The following is a 22,890-nucleotide window of genomic DNA, read 5'->3' on the forward strand; positions in this document are numbered from 1 at the left end:
TGATGTAGTTTCGGTCTATGTACAGTATAGAAAACTCGATAGCAAGTTACGAACGAATGAAGGCCTGACTGGCTAATACTCACCCGAAGACGATGACCTATAGAATGCTTCATGCTTCAAACTTCAACGTTGCCTACATCAAGCCCGTCAAAAATTTGAAGGAGAAGTGTCAGCCGTCTCCCGCCAAGAATAGTGTGATACAGCAGCCCACGCAAGCCACGAGCTCTTTTCAGCGCAGCACAGAACCGGACGACACCGCTCTGCTGATTTTGACAACGTGCATCCCAGCTGGGAAGAGGCTCATGTACGCCAATCCACAGAGACTATTCTTGCATACGCAAGACGCGTACCAAGTTGCCAGCAGAGTTTCTTCAAAAATTCGTAGCAGTGCGCCATGTTGCAGTCACTACGATAGATGTGAATGGATCGGCGTTGTACGACCAGCAGTCACCATCGGCTCAAGGCATTTCTCACGGAAACACAATATAAGTTGTACCACGCATGCTCGTTCTTTCTCATACATACATCCTCTATTCCAACGGGTCCCACTAAGACCAAACATACTGAAGTACACTGCGGAGCCTCTTACCATGTATCACTCCAACGTATCCGCGAGCTCACTCCTCCTACTGGAATCGTCGCGCAAGACCATGAAGTCGAGCTCTGGTAGTGCCTGTGAATGCGGGTATGCTACGCACTCATGCTCCTCCCAATATCCACGAGTAATGCTAACGGATGTTTAGCTGCCATACCTACTCTCAAGTCTTCTTCAGCAATGGAATCAGTCGGTGGCTACAAGCTCTCGAATGCAAGATATGGCAGCAACGATCGACGATACGCCTGAGTCCGGAAAGCCATGGTAATGAGTGATGACCGGGAATCCAGTCAGCCATCCCCGAGAGGGAGGGTATCTTGCGATTACGATGTGTCGATAGAGCTACGGATAAGGATTTTGTACATACTTTTGAGCTCCAGTATCAGCGACAGTTCTTCTCCTGAAGTTCCTCATATAAGAGTCCACCGCTACTACGCAATCCGCGTGACCTGCCGAGCAGTGCTGCGTTTCCTAATAGCACTCTCTGATCGACAGAACGACACGACGGCCTTAAATATCACGACAGTATCATCTTCTGCTCCAGCTGTAGACACGAGTAGTGACTGTGTTGTCTCGGCCAGAAAGCCAAGCGTGATTCCCGCATCGCAGGACATCTTTGCGGTTGGTACGGGAGGAATTTCGTCTTCCTCATCATCTTCCCAGCTCTCCGGAAGGTCACCGTCACCAGGTCCCTGATGATCTACTGGAGGTGTGAAAGCCTGTACACCGACTATTGGTGGCTGAGTGATGAAGAGATCTTTGTACTGTAGACGACTCGTCCCAGCAGCTACTGTGGGCTCGGGCCGTGGCCAACTGCTGTCGCTAGGTCCAGAGGCTCGTGAGCCAAGACCACCTCGTAGACCTTCGAATATCGAACGTGATCTCACGCGCTTGCCCGGCCGATAAGGAGATATTGCTCTAGCCGCGCCGAGTGTCAAGCGCACTATTATCCAGCGGCCAAGATGTAGCTCTTCACCGAGCTCGATGGACAAACCTGGGAAGCTGAGTGGGAGAAGCTCGAATGTGGAAGGTGGTTGACAGAAGCGTGGATAGTAGAAGAAATGAAGTCGCAGCTCGGGAGAAGTCGCGATAGTCTCCCTCCACCTCTGACATGTTCGACGCTGTTCCATGATGTCCTTCGTTGGCAAATAGGTTATGATCAATTCGAGTAATTCGATCGTGGCCGATACCTTTGCCACAGCACATTCGGTGGCATAGCAAGCATGAGGCAAGACTACACTCTCGGCATTCGAGACATGTTCCGTGTCGTTGATAACTGCCGAGTCGTTTGCTGGGCCGCCATATCGACACGTTCGTTCTTCTGGTGCAGGAAGCCATCTAGAGCCATCTTTGCTTCTAACGACGATAGGCTCCGAAGATAGCGGGATAGCGGTCGTGGTTGAGTCGCCAGTTTCGGAGTGTCTTCGAAGTCGGATGGATTCTCTGTGAGCGTCTGCGAGCCTATCAGACAGGCTGATGCTGTTCATCTGCTCCACGAGCGGATCCATGATTGCTTTCCTGCCCAAGACCAAGACAGATCAGACCACAAAAGGATGATGATTATTGATTCACTCGATTATTCCTTACATGGCTACTATGATGCTAACAAATTACAGCACAAGCCTCGATGAGTTTGCTGCAACCACGATGCCTGCGATTGTCGTTCACTGCTACCCAATTCTCGACAGTTACTAGCGTGACGGCGCGGCCCGATATTTACTGCGGAGACAAAGTCAAACCGCGACGGGGTTGCCATTCATTCTCGTCGGCCGAGGGCAATACATTGTCCAACATGCAACAACTTTCATCTAGAGAAAGCACTTCGGTCGATGAATGCTATCCCTTATGCTTTGAATCCGTCCCGTCGTTTCAAGAGCCATGCGAAGTTTGCATGACACTGGACGATCTGCTCGTGCGTCGACGCCCAGCCTCGTCCACCAGCCTCGCGTGTAGCTTCGAAGCGGGCTGGGACAGCACACTACGCATGCATCAAAAGACGCCTAGCCGCGTGCGATGTACAGAAAGGTAGTTTCCACAAAGCACTTGTCGTTCATCTCTGCTTGCCATTTGAGTAGACCTTTTGCAGCTCATCTGGTCATCCATCTTGTCTTCAGCTTACCTCGAGCTTCGAAGAAACGCAAACGAGGACAACATACGCTCAGACATACATAACAACCTTGAACCGTCTACTCAACAATCATCACTGTAGAAACTGCTGTGATTGATCTGACGATCACGCCATACAACCTCGTCCAAACACATCAACCACAACACAAACGTCACACGACAAACGTCACACGACAAATCTCATCAGCGCGACCTTACGACTCCGATCGACAACATCGTCGTCAAACACTCGAATAGACGTGCGAAGCGACCGCCAACATGCAGCGAAACATCGTCATCTTCCTGATCATCATAATCCTATTCATCGTGCTGGCACTGGTCGGTTTTGGCATCTGGTGGGCACAGACAGGCTTTAATAGAGGGCGTGGAGCTGCCAGCGAGACCAGCGGCGATGATGTATAAGCTTCATTGTCGATGAGAAGACATGGACATCGCGGCGAAAACTTATTAATCATAAAGAAGCGAAGGGATTTCTTGCTCGACGGGTCAGACATAAGAATGAAAAGGAACGGTTTCTAGAGATAGTGCGGCACAGCGAAGGCGTTCTACAACGACACTCGGCGAAGTGGACTATGCGGGTGGTATCCTGCGACGAAGATATGATGAACTTGTAATTTTAGACGCAAATACCCAGCAGCAAAAAGTTACTATCGCGACCACACGGTCGTGGCACAATGTACAGAGAGCAGAAAGCACTAAAAGCTACACTTTCCTCAACATCCACCACATCTCCTCTGCCTGCTCTTTCGTCACAAGCGCCGTCATCCTCTCTGCCTTCATAAAGTCATGATCTTCGTACTCGAAACCAGGTACTACAGTCTCGCTAATCAGGAGCCCCTCGCTGGCATCTCCTCCCTCTTCGTCTGGGAGAAGGAAAGAAGTTTTATACTTTCCCCCGTCAACTATCCATTGCAGCTTCTCCCCCTTGAGAACATCCTGTCCAACAATGAACGTCTCTATCTTCGCCTTCCCCTGCCAGCGCTGCTCTTCTAACACATCATCGCTGTCATAGCCCTTTGGGCAGGAAGGTGCAGCCACTTCATCCGCATGAATGATCACATAACGGCCTCGTCCCTGATGCAGGGTGTGGACTGTCCGGCCTCTATTACGGTGAAAAGCTCCAAGTGAAGATATTGGGGTGAGCAGGTAGTGGATCGTTGTGCTTGCGCTCCGAGTCGCTTTCTCGGCATCATCGTTCGACCCCTGTGCTGTGCCTTGTTCCAGGAAAGGATTGGGTACTCGAAGCGTATCACGGTCTGTCTCCACAAAGTACCCGCCTTCGATGTGAGGTTGTAGACCAAGATGCTCGATCACCTGTTTCAGGCGAGAGGACTCGGCTTGGGGATTCGTGGGATCAAAGGAGGGTTTAAGTGGAGGTACAGATGCGTCGATGGACGACGTCGCTGTGTCCATGTCTGCTGGTTTATGCTGGCTACGGACGATTGTCCGAGCCGTCTGCGTGACGATCTCACATCTTCGTTGTGAGAGTCTCGCGGATCTGCGAATGCGAGTCTACAGTGGGGCCCGAGACTTTAATGCGGCTGGACACGCGATCTCTGCTCACATGCAGATGAGAGACACTCTTGAGACAAATCTAATCTATCGTAAGACATATAGGAGCGACAGCGTGTTCGGGCAAAAGTACTATAGGAGATAATTGTTAATCGAATTGAATTAAACAAACAAATGCTTATTGACATGCCCATTTCCAAAGATACTGCTAACTTTCATTATAGAAGTCGCTAATAAATCATCAATTTGATCGATCGCTCGCTCAGGGGGGGTATCTAGACTATACCAGCCTATGTATACACGTTCGCGCGCAGTAATGAATGACCACCTCGGCCGCGACGATCGGCTTTCCTAGCAAGCAGGCCGTCTACACGCCGGAGTCGTGCATGACGATGTCGAACTCCGAAGCGTACTCGTTGTACTTCTTGCAAGTGTTGTCCATCGCACAGGTGTCGATTGCGGTACTGTTGATCAGGTCTTGGGCCTCAATAATCTGGAGAGCGAAGCCCATGGCGTTGTGCCAGCCAATGTGGCAGTGCATGAGCCATGCACCCGGGTTGTCGGTGAAGAAGGCAATAACCACGTAACCGGCTTGACCGCGGAGCGAGGGCATCATGACTGTGTCACGACGGGGCGGGTTGACGAGATTCACGGGGGTTGAGGCCGAGTAAGTGCCGAAGCCTTGCGCGAGGACGTAGAAGTCGTGGCCGTGGAGATGGATAGGGTGAGGTGTGGGGATTGGCGATTGGATGACAATGTAGACCCATTCGCCGAGGTTGGGGACGGTGATAGCAAGGGGACCGCTGAATGGTGGGATGGTACCGTTGTGAACGAGAGACTCGAGGGTTGGCTGGCCCCACTCGGACTGGAAGGTGACGCCGTTGAGCGACCACTTGTACAGGTTCTGGCCGTTGGCACCAATGACGACGTTCTCGACGAGAGGAGCAGCCTTGGTGACACCGGCATCCAGGGCGTAAGCTGGCTTGAGGTTGGACATGGCCTCATCCTGGCAGCCAGGCGAGTAGGTCCATGCCGTAGAGCTTGGGACGCCGGCCTGGACGCTCGAGTACGAGACTATACCTTTGACATTGTTCCACTGGAGATTCGGTCCACAGTCTTGTTGAATGTCAGCGCGGAACCAGTAGTTGCTGGCGGCCTGGTTGAATGTGATCAAGACATCGTATCGCTGGCCAGGGTTGATCGCAACTGTGTTGGCGGTGTAAGGCACAATCGGGACGAAGTCAGCGGCAATAACTTGCATGCTGTGGCCATCAAGCCCGAAGATGAATGTTGACTGGATGGCAGAGTTGAGTATGCGGAAGAGCTTGGTCTCGCCAGCCTTGACGCTCGTCGACCATCGCTCACCAGTAGTGCCCGCGGCTCCATCAGCGCCGCCCCAGATGTTCATACCGTTGATCAGACCAGTGTCCATGGTTGGCGCGCCGCGGGTGTCGGGAGCAGTAGCATCTTGAGTGTGGTCGTACATCTCATCCACGGTCCTGTGAGTCCAGTCGGTCAGCACGACGATCTCCTCGTCGAAGGAGCCCGCCACGGACTTGGGACCGTTGATAACCATCGGACCCAAGACACCCATGTATGCCTGGACAGAAATGTGGGCATGGTACCAGGAGAAGCCGTAGTTATCAGCACGGAAAGTGTATGTCATGGTGTCGCCAGGCGCAATAGGGCACTGCGTGATCGAAGCCACGCCGTCCATCGCGTTAGTGTAGTTCTGACGGATGCCGTGCCAATGAATGGTGCTTCCATTGTTGGCCATGCTGTTCTTGACGTGCACGGTGATAGTGTCACCCCAGTTGGCGGTTAGCTGTGGGCCAGGGAACTGACCGTTGACTGTCAGGCCGTTACGAGGGACACCGTCAGGGCTGATGGTGCCGTTGACGAGCTCAAAGTTGTACTCTCGGGTGACACAAGTCTGGGGCATCACCTCATATGGATTGTCTTTGATAGTGTAACCACAGAAGTTGTTGGGGTCAGAGCCAGGCTGGCCCTCGCAAGGAACACACTTGCCAGTCGCGGTCGGGAGTGCCTTGCAGCTGGACGTGCTTGAAGAAGACGAGGTCTTGCTGGCAGATGTAGTGCTGTTTGAGGCAGCCGAAGATGAGCTGGAGCTTGTTGTGATAGGTGCAGTCGGCTGGCTGGAAGTGATATTCAAGCTGGCAGAGATGGAGACCGAGCTGGTGGTAACGGGTGCGGTTGGCAGGCTCGAAGTGCTGTTAGTCGAGTACGAAATGATGTTCGAGCTGCCGCCAGTCGTTATAGGACCAGCAGTAGACGATGTTGTACCGTTGACAGTCACAGGAGCCGAGTGGGTGTGGATCGTTGTGGTTCCGTTCTCTGTGCACAATGTGGTGTACGTTGTAAAGCTGCTCTCGCTTGAGGATGACGAGGTGGTCACAGGGGCGGTAGGTCCGACGGGAGTGGTCGCGTTTCCGCTGTAAGAAGCTGATCCAGAGACAGTGCTTGAGCTCGTAGTGCTACCCCCAGTTGGGCCGATGGGGACAGAAGTGCTTGTCGTATTGTAGATCGGCGCAGAGTGAGTATGGATCGTTGTGGTACCATTATCCGTGCACAAAGTTGTGTAGGTCGTGAAAGATGTCGTAGACAGAGAAGTGCTCGATGTTGAGTTAGCGCTCTGGGTGACGGGACCTGATACAGTGCTGGAGGACGAAGTGCTGCCGCCCGTTGGGCCGACTGGGAAGGAGCTTGTTGTGGAGTTCGCACTGTAAGTAGCTGGACCTGATGCCGTGCTTGAGATGCTGCCTAGGGTGGTTGTTCCGTTATTTGTGACCGGTGCGGAGTGAGTGTGAAGAGTTGTGGTTCCGTTCTCTGTGCAAGTGGTCGTGTAAGTCGTGTATGAGGACTCAGAGACGCTTGTGCTGGAGCTCGACGTTGTGCTGCCTCCAGTAGGACCCACGACAGACGAGGTGGTTGAGTTACCGTCGAAAGATGTAGGGCCCGTCACAGTGCTGGAGCTTGTTGTGCTGCCTCCAGTGGGGCCAACGACTGGAGAAGTAGTTGTGGAGTTACCTGAATAAGATGCAGACACGCTCGCAGGGCTGGAGCTTGTTGTGCTGCCTCCGGTAGGACCAACCACAGGAGAGGTGGAGGTCGTCGAGTTGTAGATCGGAGCCGAGTGGGTTTGCAAAATGGTGGTGCTATTCTCTGTGCAGGTCCTGCGAAATGTCAGCAAAATTCGTATGGATGTAGTCACTAAACTTACGTTGTGTAAGTCGTGTAAGATGACTCAGAAGTAGTCACTGGGCTGGAAACTGTCGACGAAGTCGAAGAGTTGCCGGTTGACGAGCTGGAGATGCTGCTAGATGAGGCACTGCCCGTGGAGCCACTCACAGGACCAGAAACAGTCGAAGACGTGCTAGACGATCCACTGCCAGTTGGTCCAGCGGATGTGGTCGTGTTCACGCCATATGGCGGAAGAGTAGCAGACGTGGACTCAGTGAGGGGCTGGCTGTGGGTGTGAATTGTGACTGTGTTGTTCTCGCTGCAAGAGGTTGTGTAAGTTGTGTACGAGGACTGCGACAGGCTAGAGCTGAACGTGGCGCTGTTTGTGACCGGGCTGATCGGACTGGTGCTGGACGAAGAGGCAGATGAAGACTTGGAGCTTGAAATAGAAATCGAGCCGCTGGAAGATGAGGATGCGGACGAAGACTTGGAGCTGGATCCACCGAGCGAGGAGCTACCGCTGTAAGTGACTGGGCTGACAACGCTGGAAGTCGACGAAGAGCTTGACGTTGGTGTCATAGTCACGGTGCTGGTCAAGGAAATTGTGATCGTCGATTTAATGGTAGTCGTAGAGGTTTCCGTCGTTGTACCAGTGCTGATGGTCTTGCTGCTTCCAGTTGTGATAGTCGAAGTAACTGGCTTCGTCGTGGTGTACACAGATGTGATGGTAGTAACAGTTGTGTAACCGCTTGTCACCGTTGTCGTCACTGGACCGACTGGAGAAGAGCTGCTGCTGGAACCGCCATTGACTGGACCGGCTGGGGAAGAGCTGCTGCTAGATCCGCCATAAACTGGAGCAGTCGGCGTGATCGTAACACCATCAGTCAGCGTAGACACCTTCGTCACAGTCAGGGTCGTGTGGACCGAGGAGGTAACGGTAGATGTTGAAGTTCCTGTGCTGGTCGTTGTCTGGCCTCCAGTAGTGTGGGTCTGCTCGTAAGGGCAGAGAGTGGTGTACGTCGTCACGTAGTCAGTGACGATGACGGTAGTCGGGGAACCATTACCATCCACTGGCGATGCAGGCGAGCTGGGCTGTGCCGGAGGAAGGCTCACGTAATTCGAAGGCGTGTAAGCGCCCCAGGGAACAGGCGCAAGACTTGTTGAGTAGCTGATCTCGGTGATTGGAAGGGTAATGTAAACTGCAGTCGAAGAGTCGACGACGTTTGAGACGGGGCTGCCGTTGGCTCCGTTGCCTCCATTGGATCCTCCGTTCGATCCAGCATTTCCACCTGCAGGCGACGTCGAGACGGCGTTGACGGGCGTCGACGATGGCTCCATTCCGCCGTAGCCACCAGGACCCGCTGGCTTGACAGACAAAGTTTTGGTGACAGTGATCGTAGACTGGTATGAAGTGGTGACGGTCGATGTTGTGATTGCCTTGGAGCTCAGAGTAGAGCTGCCGGTCGTGGACACCTTGATGTAAGGGTAGGTGGTTGTGTATGTCGAGACAACGTCGGTGACAGTCACATATGTGGTGGTGTAGCTAGTCGTTGGTGCGGTAGCATTGTTCCATAATGGAGCCGAGGATGTAACGTTCGAGTAGCCAGTTGGTCGTGCAGTTCCTCCAGTCGACTTTCCACTTGCTGGATCCACAACGACATCAGATGACGCCGCCGGTGGTTTGCCCCACGAGTGGTGTTGTTGTGGAGGAGGTGGCCTCCTTCCATTACCCCAAGCGCCCTGAGGAGGACCCCAAGCCCCGCCGTTCGGGTGTGCGTGTTCGATCTCGTTGATTACATTGACAATGTTGTTATCCCCTCTGTTCCATCCCGGTATAGCCAGGGCCGGCGCAACACTCGCTGCCACAGCGAGGACGCTCGCGACACCCTTCATATTAACGAATGACTTTCCTCCCAAAGCGAGTGATGAAGGAAATAAAAAAGAACTGAGGCGTAGGCGACGAGCGAGTGTGGTGTGTGGACGAGTACCCGTAAAGAATGAGGTCTCTGTCCTACGAGAGTTTATGAGAGGACTATCGCACTATCGAGCGAATAGATTGCCAAGGCTAGGAAAGAGGAAGAAGGGGACTCGCCTAGGAGCAGGTGTCAGCCCGCCATAACATAACCGCAGCCTTTGCGCCAATGACCGTTGACAAACGCTTTGTGAGCCCCCTGATCAGTTCGTGTGAGAGGCTTGTCCAGATTAGCCCTTGGCGATGTTTACTATCTTGGGCAGAGACAACGGGCATCTCCACAGACCATGTGCGCCTCCGTCGCGTAAACGAGCTAGCGCAAACCGTGTTGGGAAACTCTAGGTGGCGAAAACAGAAGCCACTAGTCCTTCGCAATATGAAACTCGCTACATGATTCGTTGATGAGCCGTGTACCTGCACAAGTGGCTCTGCATAGGCGGGTAGCGGCCGTGACCAAGGATTTCCTAGAGGATTCGCTTGCGAGCAAACAACCTTTTCAGGAGATGAACAAGGACTTCCACGTCTTCCGTCGCTGTGTGTATGGCAGCACGAATTTTCCAAGTGAACTGGTCGCTCGAAAGATTCGAGTCTCTCCAGAATTTAAGACCTCTATTGCAACTCAGTCGTCATTCGGCACATCGCTTGCAACGTTGTCGCCTCGTATTCCGTGTGAATTCTACATCCTTGTCAACCGTCCGACTGTCAAACGAACGAGGCGTGGACCGCGCGATGTGGAGTCTCTGCTAAAGCATGCTAAAGCACGCCGCACCGCACGGAGTCATCGCCTTGCGGTCGATATGCAGGTACCCTTGTCAGGACGAGGTGCAAGATCCTAGTCGTTCCTGGATACGAAGGTTGAATAATGAGTTGCTGCTGACAACAATTTGCATGATTATGATGATGATGATGATGGGAAGTTCCAGCTTGACCGGCAACGTGGTGTCTTCGTCGCGGCAAGGCAGTCTCACCAACGAAAGTTACTCTGACAATTCCAGATTGTACGGGGATAGCGGCAAATAATAGTTGCGCTACGCCACTTACTTGCTGGCTGTCGAGAGTTGCACAAACCAAGCTTGAAGTGGTTGGTCTCGACATATGGCACATTCGTCGTCAGATCGCTGAAGTTGTTAGATTCTCATGACCGTCGTCTCAAGCCTTCCTCAGGCTGCCCAGCTGAACAGCCAACTCGCTCCTCAAATCGAACATTGAATGACCCTCGAAGTCCAGAGGCCCACAGATGTCCTAACGGTCGGCACAACTCGGCACACAACTCCACGAAACCCATCGGAGCATTATTGTCGACAGCCACCTCCATACAGTACTCTGACGCGTTGGCCACAACTTTACGTTTAATTACCTGCGCCAAACACCAACGGACGAAAAACCCAAAAGGACCATGTCCAGCGTTCCATCCAGCTGTATAAAGCCATCGCTGACAGCCGCTCATGGTGCTCGAAACCCAAGAGCCCAAGATCTTGGACAAGCGGAATGAGCATGCTGACGCCCCTATTCCTGTCACCCTCGTGTTCATCTGTGGTAGCGTCTGGGCAGCGTAGGATGCTCAACCGAATAGCCGGTGATCAATGATCGTCAACAGAGCCGCAACATGTTTGTCTCGCAAGCGAGATTGATTCACGGCGGTGCAGTCTTGCGGGCATTCCGCGATGAATTCTTGCGGGAGATGCGGAGAGGTGTTTGCCGAGTTATCCAGGATGCGACGCAGTTCTGCCAACTTGTTGTATACGGAGGCACATCTATCCGCTACTGTGGTATTATTGAGTTGCTAGCTGATCTATTGTTATATGCTAAGGCTATTGCGATTTAGTGAGCGATTTAGTGAGCGAGCTATTGATTGATCGTCAGCGTCAAGAGATGCTGCTTCGAAATGGCCTGCTTGTGTTGAGCGCATGTGTCTCACTTTATCCCGCGAAGATCGTGGTTATCTGGAGTCTGATGCAGAACTTTGTGCCGTATACGCGATGCTCGTGAGCAAGACCCATCGAATATACTCGGTCGACGCAACAGCGTATGTACAGCAGAGCCCAGCATCTGAGCATAACGCAGGCGGAAGACATCCTACTGGACCATTCTGCTAAACAGTGGACGCTCTTCCAGAGCCAGAAAAGGCGTTTGTGAGCATCACGGACGAGGCAGAGAGCTGCGGCACGACATACAATTCGCAGGCCACATCGTCCATCACATGTACTACGGATCTGAATTCACCATCTTGTGTACAACCACTGTGCGGAAGGCAATCAGTAAAACCAGCACCTGTCGTCGCTGCCGATAAGCACGCACCATCAACAGCACTCCTCCGCTGAGCCATCTCATCAGAGAGTGCCCATGGACCACGACGCCACGCAATCATCCCTTCAACCCACTAATCAGCAAACTCCACTGATCCCTCCTCATCCCCCTCCAACACCCAAACCACCCTCCCCGACAAGTACACCTCCACCCCCTCTCCAACCTCCCCAGAACCCGTCTGAGCACCACACCCCCAACAAGCCGTCTAAATCTATCGTTCGCAGGATAACGTTGTCTGGCTGGAGCACGAGGATCCCCACTCCGCAATGGAATCCACGCCCCAAACACTTTAACCTTTCGAAAAGTGCTCCAATCCAATACTCCCAACGGCCCCTCCACGATAAAAACCTTCATCTCCCTGCCCGGTGTCCCCGCCGACCTCACGTCGGCGCTGCTACTCTCCTCCTCATAATGAAGATTCTCCATAACCCCCCTGACACTAAACCTCTTCCCCTGTCGCTGCACAACTTTTAAGTCCCGTTCACCACTCTGCGACACACTCAAGCCCCCCAAACCCCCCACAGTATAACACTCCCCAACCTCCTGACTCCCAAAGAACGAACGAAACTCACACAACATACACCCCCTAGACAACCCCCTCCGTCGCCCACGATGCCAGCCGTGAGGAAAACAGTCCGAATGCGCTTCGTCCGAACCCGACCTCATACTCTCTGCCAGCCGCCCAGTCAACCGGACAATGGAAGTAGGCACCAACTTCACAAATTCGAGATGCAGATCCAGAAACTCCTGGACTCGGTCGAAAGAAAAGACGATTCTTGCTAGCCGTCGATCAAAGTCGATAGAGTGCGATATATATTCCACCTCATTACGCCTCCCCGCGAAGAAGTACAGACTCGCCTTCGTGTCTTCGATAAAAGCCAAGGTAGATTTCGCAAGTTTCTCGTACACACCACTACTTGCTCGACGCTCCAGATCTTCAAGGGTAGCTTCGAAAGTCGTTGTGTAGATCAGATTCCGTAGTTCGGCAGGTAAGAGTTTGAACATTTTCGCGAGCTTGTCAAAAGGGTGGTTGGCGGGAGAGAGGGCGATTCTGGCGAGGTCGGAGGTCGGCATGGCTAATATCGTACGTGCGTGTCTGTGTGCGTTCTTCAGGTCGAGGGAGCGGATAAGTCAAAGAGCGAGAAGTTCAGCGGAGGTTTTATAGTCTCGAGCTTGGAGGCAGAGGTGCGAGGAAACGATGGTGGTCCATCCAGCTTCGAGTAATTAGTAGATCCATCTCCCTTGGCAACCTCAACCTGACCTCTCCTTTTGCGAAGACAACACAGAGGCGTCACATTGCTTGATGTCGAGATTGATCTGTTCTGCGCTGTGCTGTGCTGTGCCGCGCTGTGGCCTGCGACGCATGAATGTAATGGGTATAGAATACTGCACAAGCTCTAAAAAGCTATGCCCTCTCCTGAGAGCACCACCAAAACTCCCAGGCATCCGCAGACACCTAACGCCTGTGTATAAAAACCCCGCACCCTGTTCGCTACCATGAAAATCGTGACAACATATCCCACTCACCATCCATGGACCATCCCTCTAAAATTTCAAACTAGAATTTCAACCCGTCTCTAATCACTACCCACCACCACTAGCAGCGCCATTCGGTTCCATTGCCCTGCCCTTCCCCTTCTCACTCCCTGTACTCGCCGCCCCATCCTCGTCATAAAGCATATTCTCCTCGATATAGTTGACCACGGGCTCTGGGACCAGATATCGGATACTCATGTCCCTTCTACGGAACAAGCGGATCTTGGTGGAGGAGATGTCGTTTTGCACGAGTTGTTGGATGACGAAAATGTTGGATTTGTAGGGTTGGAGGGTGGAGAGGGCTTCGTCTATGTCGGTTCCTGTGCGCTGTGGAAAGAAGAAAAAAGAGTCAGCTGTTGATTTGAATGGTTAAGGTGCTGGGTTTAGGACGTACCTCGACGATTAAGGCGCCAAAGTTCTTGAGGATGTATTCGATATCTTTCGGAGCCCAGACGCCGGGTGTGCTCATCGTCTGGATCAGATCCGCGCCCGCCAGTAGACAAATCCTCGCCTGCTTCTTGCCCGTCGGCGTCTCCACCCCACCCATGACTTCATTGATCTCGTGGTGGAAATGATCCAGCACTTTCGCCGTCTCAAGATACTCCTCATGCAACGCCTCCCACGGATCGACCGAGATCCAGCTGCTTTGTGCTATTGCTAGACTGCACATGTTGATTCGGTGCTCGGCTTTCACCAGACCGGTCTTCTTGTATGCATCGCCGACGCAGGATAGGTAGGCGCCTACGACTTCGAAATTTGTGTTGAAGCGGGCGTAGTCGGCGGCCATTTCGAACATGCGCAGGTGGAGGAAGGTGATGGGGCTGAAGGAGCCGCAGGCGATGAGCACGAGGGGTGTGCGATCGGGGGAGGTGATACGGCGGCGGAGGCGGGTGGTTGGGAAGGTGTAGTCATCGAGAGTCATGGTGTCAGCACCGTCGGCGGCGGCCATGATGGGTGGTGGCGGTGGTGGTGTGTAGGGAGGGGGGTCGTAGTCTAATAGGCCAGTGAGGCGGACCTTGTCGCTATATAGTTGTTGGGAAGATGTGACAAGTGTTCGCGCTCGTGCTCGTCTGACAGGTGAGTAATGCGCTACGCCAAAAGCAAAGGCAGGGCGTGGTGGTAGCCTTGCGACAGCAGCCAGGCGACGGGACGCTGCGCCGAGTGCTTCGATAGCGGGCGGAATTGTAACGATGATAGACGTCGTGTAAGGATGTAGAAGTAGTGTTACAATCGGACAGTGAGTTGAGCTTATTCGTTGACCTGCTTTGCGATTGGGAATGCGCAGGACCAGCGGGTTCGGAGTAGTGACTGGCTAGAAACTCTGTTGACCGGCCGTGGGGTCGCGCGATCGCTTCTTTGTCAGATCCGAGGATGCCTATCGATCACGTGCTCGACCGCAGCGCCAAGAAGACCTGGATGAGATGAATGCTCGTGCTTGCCGGACTCTGATATCTGGTCGTGACTTCTTAATTCAGCTCCATGAAATGAATGGCGAAAAAAAAACATCGTCTCGATGACTTCAGTCTTTCACCTGCCTGATCTGGACCCTCAATCGATTGGCAGGAGCGATTGCGGGGCACAAAATCATCACGTCGTCCGACGTCATGGTATATAGTAGAGCTCGATGCTATTATATCCGTGTATACGTCAACCATTGCTTGCCCCTTCTTCGAGCTTACCACAAAAACTAATGCTCTCCGCCCTCAGTGGATCGAAGAACATACTGAGCCACCTCACAAATCGTTCATTTGCCACAGCCACAACCGCAACCATGGGTTCCACAGACCCGTCCAAGTACAAGTTCAACCACTCTATGTGTTCGTTCCACCCCCCTTTTTGCACAATCTTCATGCTAACAAGACTTCGCAGGTACGTTCTGTGTCAGCAGGATAGTAGAGTTCGTGTGTCCGGGCTTTGCCTAATACTTTTCTGCAGTGAGGATCAAAGATCCAAAAAAGAGTGTCGCCTTCTATGAACATCTCGGCATGAGCGTCGTCAACAAATTCGAATTTCCGGACAACAAATTCGACCTGTAAGCAGACAAACTCACGGTTCAATCAATAGGCGGCGTCCCACTAACACAGCCCCAGCTACTTCCTCGCCTACGACAGCCCCAAAGCCGCCTCCCACGGCAACCACTGGACGGACCGCGAAGGCATAATAGAACTAACCCACAACTACGGCACGGAGAACGACGAAAATTACAAGGTACACAACGGCAACAAATCCCCGCAAGGCTTCGGCCACGTCTGCATCTCCGTCGACAACATCCAAGCCGCCTGCAAACGCATCTCGGACGCCGGCTACAAATTTCAAAAGCGGCTGGAGGATGGCAGGATGCGGCATATTGCTTTTGCGCTCGACCCGGATGAGTATTGGGTGGAGATTATTGCGCAGAATGCTGTTGATAAGACTGAAGGGGTCAAGGAGACGGATCTGCAGACTTATCGCATGAACCATACGATGATTCGGGTCAAGGATCAGGAGAAGAGTGTGAAGTTTTATGAAGAGGTGATGGGGATGCAGTTGAAGAGGACTTCGGAGAATAAGGAGGCGGGGTTCAATCTTTATTTTCTGGGTTATGGGCCGCCGGCTGGGGAGGCGACGGCGAATGGTGTTAACCCGAGTGCGAGCCGGGAGGGTCTGCTCGAGTTGACGTGGAATTATGGGACGGAGAAGAAGGAGGGTAAGGTGTATCATGATGGCAACAGTGAGCCGCAAGGCTTCGGACATATCTGTGTCTCGGTTGACGATCTCGGTATGTTGTTGTACTCGAGCATAAGGGACTGGGTTTCTATCGCTGATATGTCGTAGATGCCGCATGCAAGCGTTTCGAAGAGAAGAACGTTGAGTGGAAGAAGAGATTGACAGACGGCAGGATGAAGAATGTGGCTTTTGTGCTTGGTGAGCCACTAATGACGGACCAGCTCCTAGCTTTTGTGTCCATGATGGAAATGCTGACAACTCTGACAGATCCCGATGGTTACTGGATCGAGGTCATTCAGAATGGTGAGTTGGGTTCCTTCCACGGCGACCGGAATCAAGTTTGCTAACACACTCGCAGAGAAGTACAAGGAGGCGCCTGGCAAGTACTAGTCGGATCGACGGCGAGGGAATTGTACATACTGCCTCAAGATCGAGGGCTATGTAGTATACAATACGAATCTGTTGAACAGCAGCCGCAGGCGGACTTGTTCTCGTCTTTCGCCTCTCTTACACCGACAAGGAGGTGATGTCTGATTCGTCAACAACCCTCATCAAACGGCGGACCCTTGTCTGTTGTACCATGCGGGCCAGTAACAAGACCTCATACGGTGCAATGCCCTTGTATTATGGCGACACAGTTCACTCAGCTCCTTCGGCGTTGCCAAACACTACCAACGCACGACGTCGACACGGAACCACTTCACGATTTGTTGCAACTTGTTTCCCTCGCCGTGCAATCGATCCAAAGACGACGGCGAGCACCATGATCCGTCCGATGTGCTCTTCTCTTACTCGGCCAGATGCGTGACCTCGCAGTCTGGAACTGTCTCCAATCTTCGTGGTCCGGGCGGTAATACCCACAGGATTATAACCAAACGATCATTCTTCACCCCTCACCTCCTTCCAGCAAAGCCCTCAATGCATCAAGACTAATATTACCTCCTGTCAGCACCAGGCCCACCTTGATCGGCATACCCCTGTTCATACTCCGAAGAGCATCCTGCAAATCTTCGTTGAATAGGAGCGCAGCTAGGGGTACCGCCGAGCTCGGTTCTGCCATGAACTTCAGCTCCTCGACCAAACACGCCAGCGCATGCCGAATCTGCCAGTCATGGACTTGGAAGACGCCCTGGACGAAGGCGGGATCCTTGACGTACTGCCAATTACAAGCGGCCGTCGTCAAGCGCAGCCCATCCGCGATTGTCGTGCCAGTAATACTAGTCACCTGTTCACCACTCAGACGAGCCAGAGCAAGATTCGCGCCACCAGTACTCGGCTCCGTACCGAAGACTCTGATATTCGACCCAGAATCATGACATACCACCGCCGTCCCAGCGAGCAGTCCACCCCCAGCACTAGGCACGATCACAACATCTATACCACCACACCCCAACTCCTTCATCTGCTCCTGGAACTCCAGCATCACTGTCCCCTGGCCCGTGGCGATCCACGGATGGCCCTGAGGTAACAGCGTAGCGCCCGTTTCGAGCTGGAAGGCCTCTGCGATTTGCATACACTCCACCAGGGTCGGACCATGCTGGATCACCGTCCCGCCGAGGCGACGGATCGTGTCGATTTTCACAGGGCTGGCTGTCCATGTCATTACGATTGTGACTGGGATGGGAAAGTTTTTGGTTTTGGAGAGGATGGTGGCGGCTACGGTTAGTGCGGTGGCGTGGTTGCCTGGAGAATCATGATCATCAGTACAGGGACTAGGCCATAGTGCCCGAGAAGTCTGAGTTGTATGTACCAGTACTGTACGAGACGACTCCCGCGCAGAGGGACACATCACTCAATTGTGAGAGGAAGTGGTATGCTCCTCGAAACTTGAACGATCCGGCTCTTTGGAAGTTCTCGCATTTGAGATAGATCTCGATTGGAGCCTGCTTCGACGGTTCATCGTCGTGGGCAGTCAAGGCGGTGCTGACTGCTTTCGGTAATGCGGGACACACCAGTACTGGTGTTCTGTATGCACTCTCTCGAATGATGGAATGGGCTTGTCGAATGGCTTGAATATTCAGGGTAGGTGTGCTGATCATGGTAACGCGAATGCTCGATCAAAGCAGACGGCGCGAATGCAACGACAACCAAAGCAGTCAAGGTACTACTGGATATTACTACCCGCTTCTATGCAACCTAGCCGTCGTGTTCGCGATTACTCTCGCGTCCCACAGGCTGACAGTGTCACAGCTTCCAGCCCTAGAGTCGCGCGCTACTATACGTCCAGCTGAAGTACAACATCCCAATCCAACATAGCGCGAGACATGATCTTCTAGCTGAACGCAGCCCTAAATGGGAACCCGAGAAAGGGAGACCGCGAAAGTAATGCCGGCAATCTAAAACTCGTGCTCTGTTGGTTTGGCAGCTATAGCAATGCACAATCACGCGAAAACATTACTACGACTACACCGCAATGGCCGACCAGTCCGAGTCGGAAATATCAATCGATCAAACCCTGGAATCACCAAGCCATGAAGAAAAGCTCGTTATCGACCGATGCAAGGACCTCGAAATACACGATTTGGGCGTGAACATCTCATCGAAAGGACTCGTCAGCTGGCGAGATGACAGCCCCGACCATCCTCGCAACTGGACACATGCGCGGAAATCCTACGATATTGTTGTCGTCGCCATGCTGGAGTTCTTCACGTGAGTACGTCCTGCTAATAAAAGCTGGGGATAGATGTGCCTGGCATACGTACATGCTGACTTTGGAGTGGAAACAGTACGGTAGTGAGCACCACAGGCGTGAGCTCAAGATCTCCCATAAGATGAAAAACTGGATAGCGAGACTGACACACCCTCGCCAGCCATCAGCAGCCGACCAAGCCCGGACGGAATCTGGTATGAGCCACCTCAAGGCCCTCGTAGCCTTCAGCTTAATGTACCAGCTCGGCCAGGCCCTTGGAGGGCTGATCGTCCCACCCTGCTCCGAGACCTTCGGCAGACGCATGCCTTATATCATCTCCGGTGCGACGTTCGCTCTCTGCTGTTTGTTGATCGGCATCGTTCCGTCCATGGCAATGGTGTACGTTGGTCGATTCGTCAGCGGGTTTGCTTCTGCGGTGCCTTCGGTCGTCCTCGCTGGCTCTGTTGAGGATCTGTTCAATGCGAGGTCAAGGGTCTGGTTAGTGCTGCTGTGGAACTCGCTCGCGACGGCGGGTCTGGTCGTTGGGCCGGTGTTTGGGGTTTATGTTTCTTTGGGCTTGGGGTGGTATGTAGTGATACTGAGGATCCTTCACAAGATCAGGCTGACCATGCTTCGCAGGCGGTGGATATACTACATCTCAGCCATTGTCACAGCAGCCTTGACAGTAGCAACTCTCTTCATTCGTGAAAGTCGACCAAGCCTGATCCTCGCGAGCAAAGTGGCAGCCCTTCGCAAGCAATTCGATTCCGATCTCAGCTTCGATAACCACGATGCGGTGGCCGACCACTCCGAACTACTCAACATCATCCTCATCCGACCAGCCAGCCTTCTGGTGACGGAACCACTCGTCATCCTCGTAACGACTTTGTCGGCGATCTCCTGGGCCATCATCTATCTCTTCACTGAAGCTCTGACTGGGATTTACAGAACCATTGGCTTCTCCCGCACATCTGCATCTCTTCCCTTCCTAGCAATTGGACTTGGCGTATTACTCAGCATCTTTCCCCGCTTTCAAGACATGAAGGTGGCTCGAAGGCGAAAGCTACGCGGCGAGCCACTCGAGCCAGAAGACAAGCTCTCCGGGTTCATTCTCGCAGTGGTAGCGCTGGCGATAGGACTCTGGTGGTTCGCCTGGACCATCCCACCTCTCGTCACATCCATCCCATGGATCGTGCCAACCATCGGCCTGGTCTTCGTCGGCTTCGCCGTTAACGAGATGGCGTATACGCTGAGCAGCTACCTAGCAGACTCGTACACCGTCTACGCAGCATCGGCTTTCGCAGCGCTTGCTTTCGTGCGAGCCATCATCTCCGGTCTGATGCCTCTTATTGCATACGCAATGTACGAAAACATGTCCGCGAATCTCGCGACCACGATTATAGCGAGTGTGGCGACTCTGTTCGGTGTGGCACCGTACATTTTGCTGAAGTATAGTAAGAATCTGCGGAGGATCAGTAGATTTACAAAGTATAGCCTGGAGGTGCATGAGAGGACTCGAATAGAGGCGGATTGAGAGTACTGCCATCAATCCGGGTCAACGTAGAGCTGTAAAATATCGTTGGTATATATTATCGTACGACCATGCATTCTTGGCTGATCAATCTTGATGTTGGCTGCAACATTGCGGGCCCTATCCATTATCATTATAGATACCATGATGTTCGCCGCCTGTTCAGCTCAGATCGGGACCCACATGTGAGATAGCGCATCGAAGACCAAGTTGTGCGGGCCTCAGTCCTGTCAATCTGATATACTCATGTCGTCCCTCTTCAGCCTACACGATGTGGACGTCCTGTTTGTCGGCTGTAGTAAACAGCACATCCAGACTAGGATCCCACTGCTGTTTCAGAAGTCCAATGCGGATGAAACACCCTGACTGGTCGACCGAGGGCCTGAGCACCAGTACTGCAGATGCAGAGACCAAGAAACACCAAACCTCATCCAGCTCATCATTCTGCTTGGCTTGGACGGAAGGACTCAATGGAAGCTCATGTTCGTCAAGTCGGAACTGCATACTCAGAACCAGCACTTCTGGTGGACTCGCCATTGCGATGCCAGGGTCATCGGGATCCGTGTAATTGGAGGCGAGAGCTAAGTCATTCGTCGCAAGGATGTTTCCGTCCTCGTCGTGGATGGCTTCGAGGATGAAAGTGCGACATTTACGGTAGCGGAAGAAACACCGCTTGAGCTTGCCTCGTAAGTGAAGGTCGCCCCCGCTGACTTCACCATGAGGATCTTCACCGGTAAGGTTGGTCGTCACGTTAAGGATCTCGCAGTCGGCAACGCTGTGTTCGCTCTCGTTCTTCGTCTTGCTGTAGTGGCGCAGGTCGTCGTAGCTGATCGGATAGCGGCAAGATGCCCATGACCAGCCAGGTAGGACCCCATCAGCAGCTATCATCGGGCGAGGTAAGTCCTCCGGCCGTGTGCTAGGCTCCTCCCACCACCAATCGGAATCCCAAGCACGGAACCAGAGTAGCCCGTCTGGTAGATCAGCCTGCCAGATACCCGCTACATATTCTGAGTCCAGAAGCCTGCTGGAGTAGAATGCGGCGACCCCAGATAATGCCGGCAATATGTCCTCGGCGCGAGTTAGGCTACACTTAGTGTAGTGTTCGACAATGTCGTGCCACACGGAGAATCCGCCAGAACTGTACGCTTGAGTCAGGACGTCTTTCGGTAGATTGTCCTCGTAGCCGCCATTCGGAAAGGGCAGGCGATGGTCTTCGTACTGGTACATGGTATTGCATTCGAAGGCCATCTGATCGGTACCGAAGTAGAGTACGCGAGATGGCATTAGGCGCTCCTGCATGCACCACGCACGACCTCTGAGATGGTCATGTTTGCTGTGCGGCTTGCGTCTGCCCAGGTCATCAGCGGCTCTCTCGGTCTCGGTCGCAAAGGATACGATGCGGAGTTGACACTCGCCGACACGATCTGCCGTAGTGTAGTATGGGATGGTGGTGGCGCCTGGCTTGGAGGCTCTAGGGTGCAGGAAACCATCCGAAGCGTTAGCGCTGCCGGGACACGCAATGCATACAGCGGCGTGCCAGTATATTTCGTGCATCCTCGCACACTGTTGCCGCCAGTCTGCGGGATCGTCCTGAACAATGCAAATGCTGTCGATCCAAAGATATTGGTAGCCTAGCGTTCGGGTCGCCGTGACTGCATCCTGGAACATTCTGGGAAGCGAAGTCATGGTGATGCCCTTGAGGTTGCCATCTAATGTTGCTTTGGTAGTGATACGAGGAGAGTTACTGCCCCATCGATGGCTGAGCGTCACGTACTCCGCCCGCTCGTCTGAAGACTCAACAAGGCGCAGGTTATCAATGGAAGTGACATCTAGTATACGGAATGGCAAACATCCCATTCCCCGGCCACGACAAGCTTGATGATCTCGGGAACAAGCAAGAATCCATTTTCGAGGAATCTCCCAATCAACATCCGGCATGATTGGTCTGTGGGCTGCCGTTGTGGTATCGTCGAGCATCCATAGCTCTAGTTGAGATGTAAGCAGTGCATTGACTCCAGCGAGCCCAGATATACCCCGTGCGAGCTCGTCATCGTCGTCCACCTCGAAGTCCGATGCTTGATGACGGTAAAAGACTATCTTGTCTGCCGCTCTCACCAGATTTTGACCGCCTGGAGACTGCTGTGTGGGAATGCCAGATGGAGCCAACCAGCCTAGGCTAATCTGAAATGCGTAGCCACTGCATCGATCATCGAGCTTCTGGGTCCACTGGTGGACGTCGATCTGACGAGAGCGATAGTTCCTGGCAAGGAACGCTTTCCCGAAGGTATGGCATAATCGGCAGCCTAAGGTAGCGGACTGCTGTAGTGCTGCCAATGTCAAATGATGATGCAGCGGAGTAGGTTGCTCATCCAGTGGTGTCCTGAGTAGGCGTTCGAGTCCATGCTGGCAGAAGTTCCGGCATAACGTGCACAAGCCGTCCAGATGATTTGGCTCATCCATGTCATGTCATGTCGTGGCTAGCTATCGATGCATCCGAGATGGCCTCGGTGATCTTGCCTTTCCCATGCCGGACGTCTTGTGTCGATTGGCTGTCCGCAGTCCTACCTAGTTGCGACATGGTCAGCCGAGATGATATCTCGAGATGGTCAAATATTGAGGTAAGAGCGAAGTCAAGATCGAACAATGGGATATAATATGTCTGCGCGCACATGCCTGCTTATGTAACCCATGAAATCAGGGCCACTCTGACGTATCATCAGCTATTGACACAGTACCCATTCAGGCACTACTCTGGTTTCTGGGCCAGGACGCTG

General features: G+C 53.1%; 8 protein-coding genes across 8 annotated transcripts; 2 read left to right on the forward strand and 6 right to left on the reverse strand.

Annotated features, from left to right (window-relative positions):
- Window positions 1-1,026: 1,026 nt before the first annotated feature.
- LTS14_008801 (uncharacterized protein) lies at window positions 1,027-2,103 on the reverse strand (the record flags this gene model as incomplete). Its single annotated transcript, XM_064841487.1, has 1 exon — window positions 1,027-2,103. The coding sequence occupies one exon, from the start codon at window positions 2,101-2,103 to the stop codon at window positions 1,027-1,029; it is 1,077 nt and encodes a 358-aa protein (XP_064690978.1).
- A 1,321-nt stretch (window positions 2,104-3,424) lies between these two features.
- On the reverse strand, window positions 3,425-4,135 carry LTS14_008802 (uncharacterized protein; the record flags this gene model as incomplete). The annotated part of the gene is made up of 1 exon (XM_064841488.1): window positions 3,425-4,135. The coding sequence occupies one exon, from the start codon at window positions 4,133-4,135 to the stop codon at window positions 3,425-3,427; it is 711 nt and encodes a 236-aa protein (XP_064690979.1).
- Window positions 4,136-4,601: 466 nt separating this feature from the next.
- LTS14_008803 (uncharacterized protein) lies at window positions 4,602-9,328 on the reverse strand (the record flags this gene model as incomplete). Its single annotated transcript, XM_064841489.1, has 2 exons — window positions 4,602-7,428; window positions 7,476-9,328. The coding sequence occupies 2 exons, from the start codon at window positions 9,326-9,328 to the stop codon at window positions 4,602-4,604; spliced, it is 4,680 nt and encodes a 1,559-aa protein (XP_064690980.1).
- A 3,970-nt stretch (window positions 9,329-13,298) lies between these two features.
- NMA1 (Nicotinamide/nicotinic acid mononucleotide adenylyltransferase 1) lies at window positions 13,299-14,199 on the reverse strand (the record flags this gene model as incomplete). The annotated part of the gene is made up of 2 exons (XM_064841490.1): window positions 13,299-13,577; window positions 13,645-14,199. The coding sequence occupies 2 exons, from the start codon at window positions 14,197-14,199 to the stop codon at window positions 13,299-13,301; spliced, it is 834 nt and encodes a 277-aa protein (XP_064690981.1).
- Window positions 14,200-15,021: 822 nt separating this feature from the next.
- Window positions 15,022-16,346, forward strand: GLO1 (Lactoylglutathione lyase; the record flags this gene model as incomplete). Its single annotated transcript, XM_064841491.1, has 6 exons — window positions 15,022-15,067; window positions 15,186-15,282; window positions 15,341-16,008; window positions 16,065-16,154; window positions 16,224-16,259; window positions 16,315-16,346. 6 exons carry the CDS (start codon window positions 15,022-15,024, stop codon window positions 16,344-16,346), a joined length of 969 nt encoding a protein of 322 aa, XP_064690982.1.
- Window positions 16,347-16,842: 496 nt separating this feature from the next.
- Window positions 16,843-17,995, reverse strand: LTS14_008806 (uncharacterized protein; the record flags this gene model as incomplete). The annotated part of the gene is made up of 2 exons (XM_064841492.1): window positions 16,843-17,639; window positions 17,707-17,995. 2 exons carry the CDS (start codon window positions 17,993-17,995, stop codon window positions 16,843-16,845), a joined length of 1,086 nt encoding a protein of 361 aa, XP_064690983.1.
- Window positions 17,996-18,369: 374 nt separating this feature from the next.
- LTS14_008807 (uncharacterized protein) lies at window positions 18,370-20,119 on the forward strand (the record flags this gene model as incomplete). Its single annotated transcript, XM_064841493.1, has 2 exons — window positions 18,370-18,605; window positions 18,691-20,119. The coding sequence occupies 2 exons, from the start codon at window positions 18,370-18,372 to the stop codon at window positions 20,117-20,119; spliced, it is 1,665 nt and encodes a 554-aa protein (XP_064690984.1).
- Window positions 20,120-20,380: 261 nt separating this feature from the next.
- Window positions 20,381-22,576, reverse strand: LTS14_008808 (uncharacterized protein; the record flags this gene model as incomplete). Its single annotated transcript, XM_064841494.1, has 2 exons — window positions 20,381-22,101; window positions 22,150-22,576. The coding sequence occupies 2 exons, from the start codon at window positions 22,574-22,576 to the stop codon at window positions 20,381-20,383; spliced, it is 2,148 nt and encodes a 715-aa protein (XP_064690985.1).
- Between the last annotated feature and the right edge of the window lie 314 nt (window positions 22,577-22,890).

Source organism: Recurvomyces mirabilis (genome assembly GCF_035927965.1).
Source record: "Recurvomyces mirabilis strain CCFEE 5264 chromosome Unknown scaffold_27, whole genome shotgun sequence".
Classification (NCBI taxonomy): Eukaryota; Fungi; Ascomycota; class Dothideomycetes; order Mycosphaerellales; family Teratosphaeriaceae; genus Recurvomyces; species Recurvomyces mirabilis.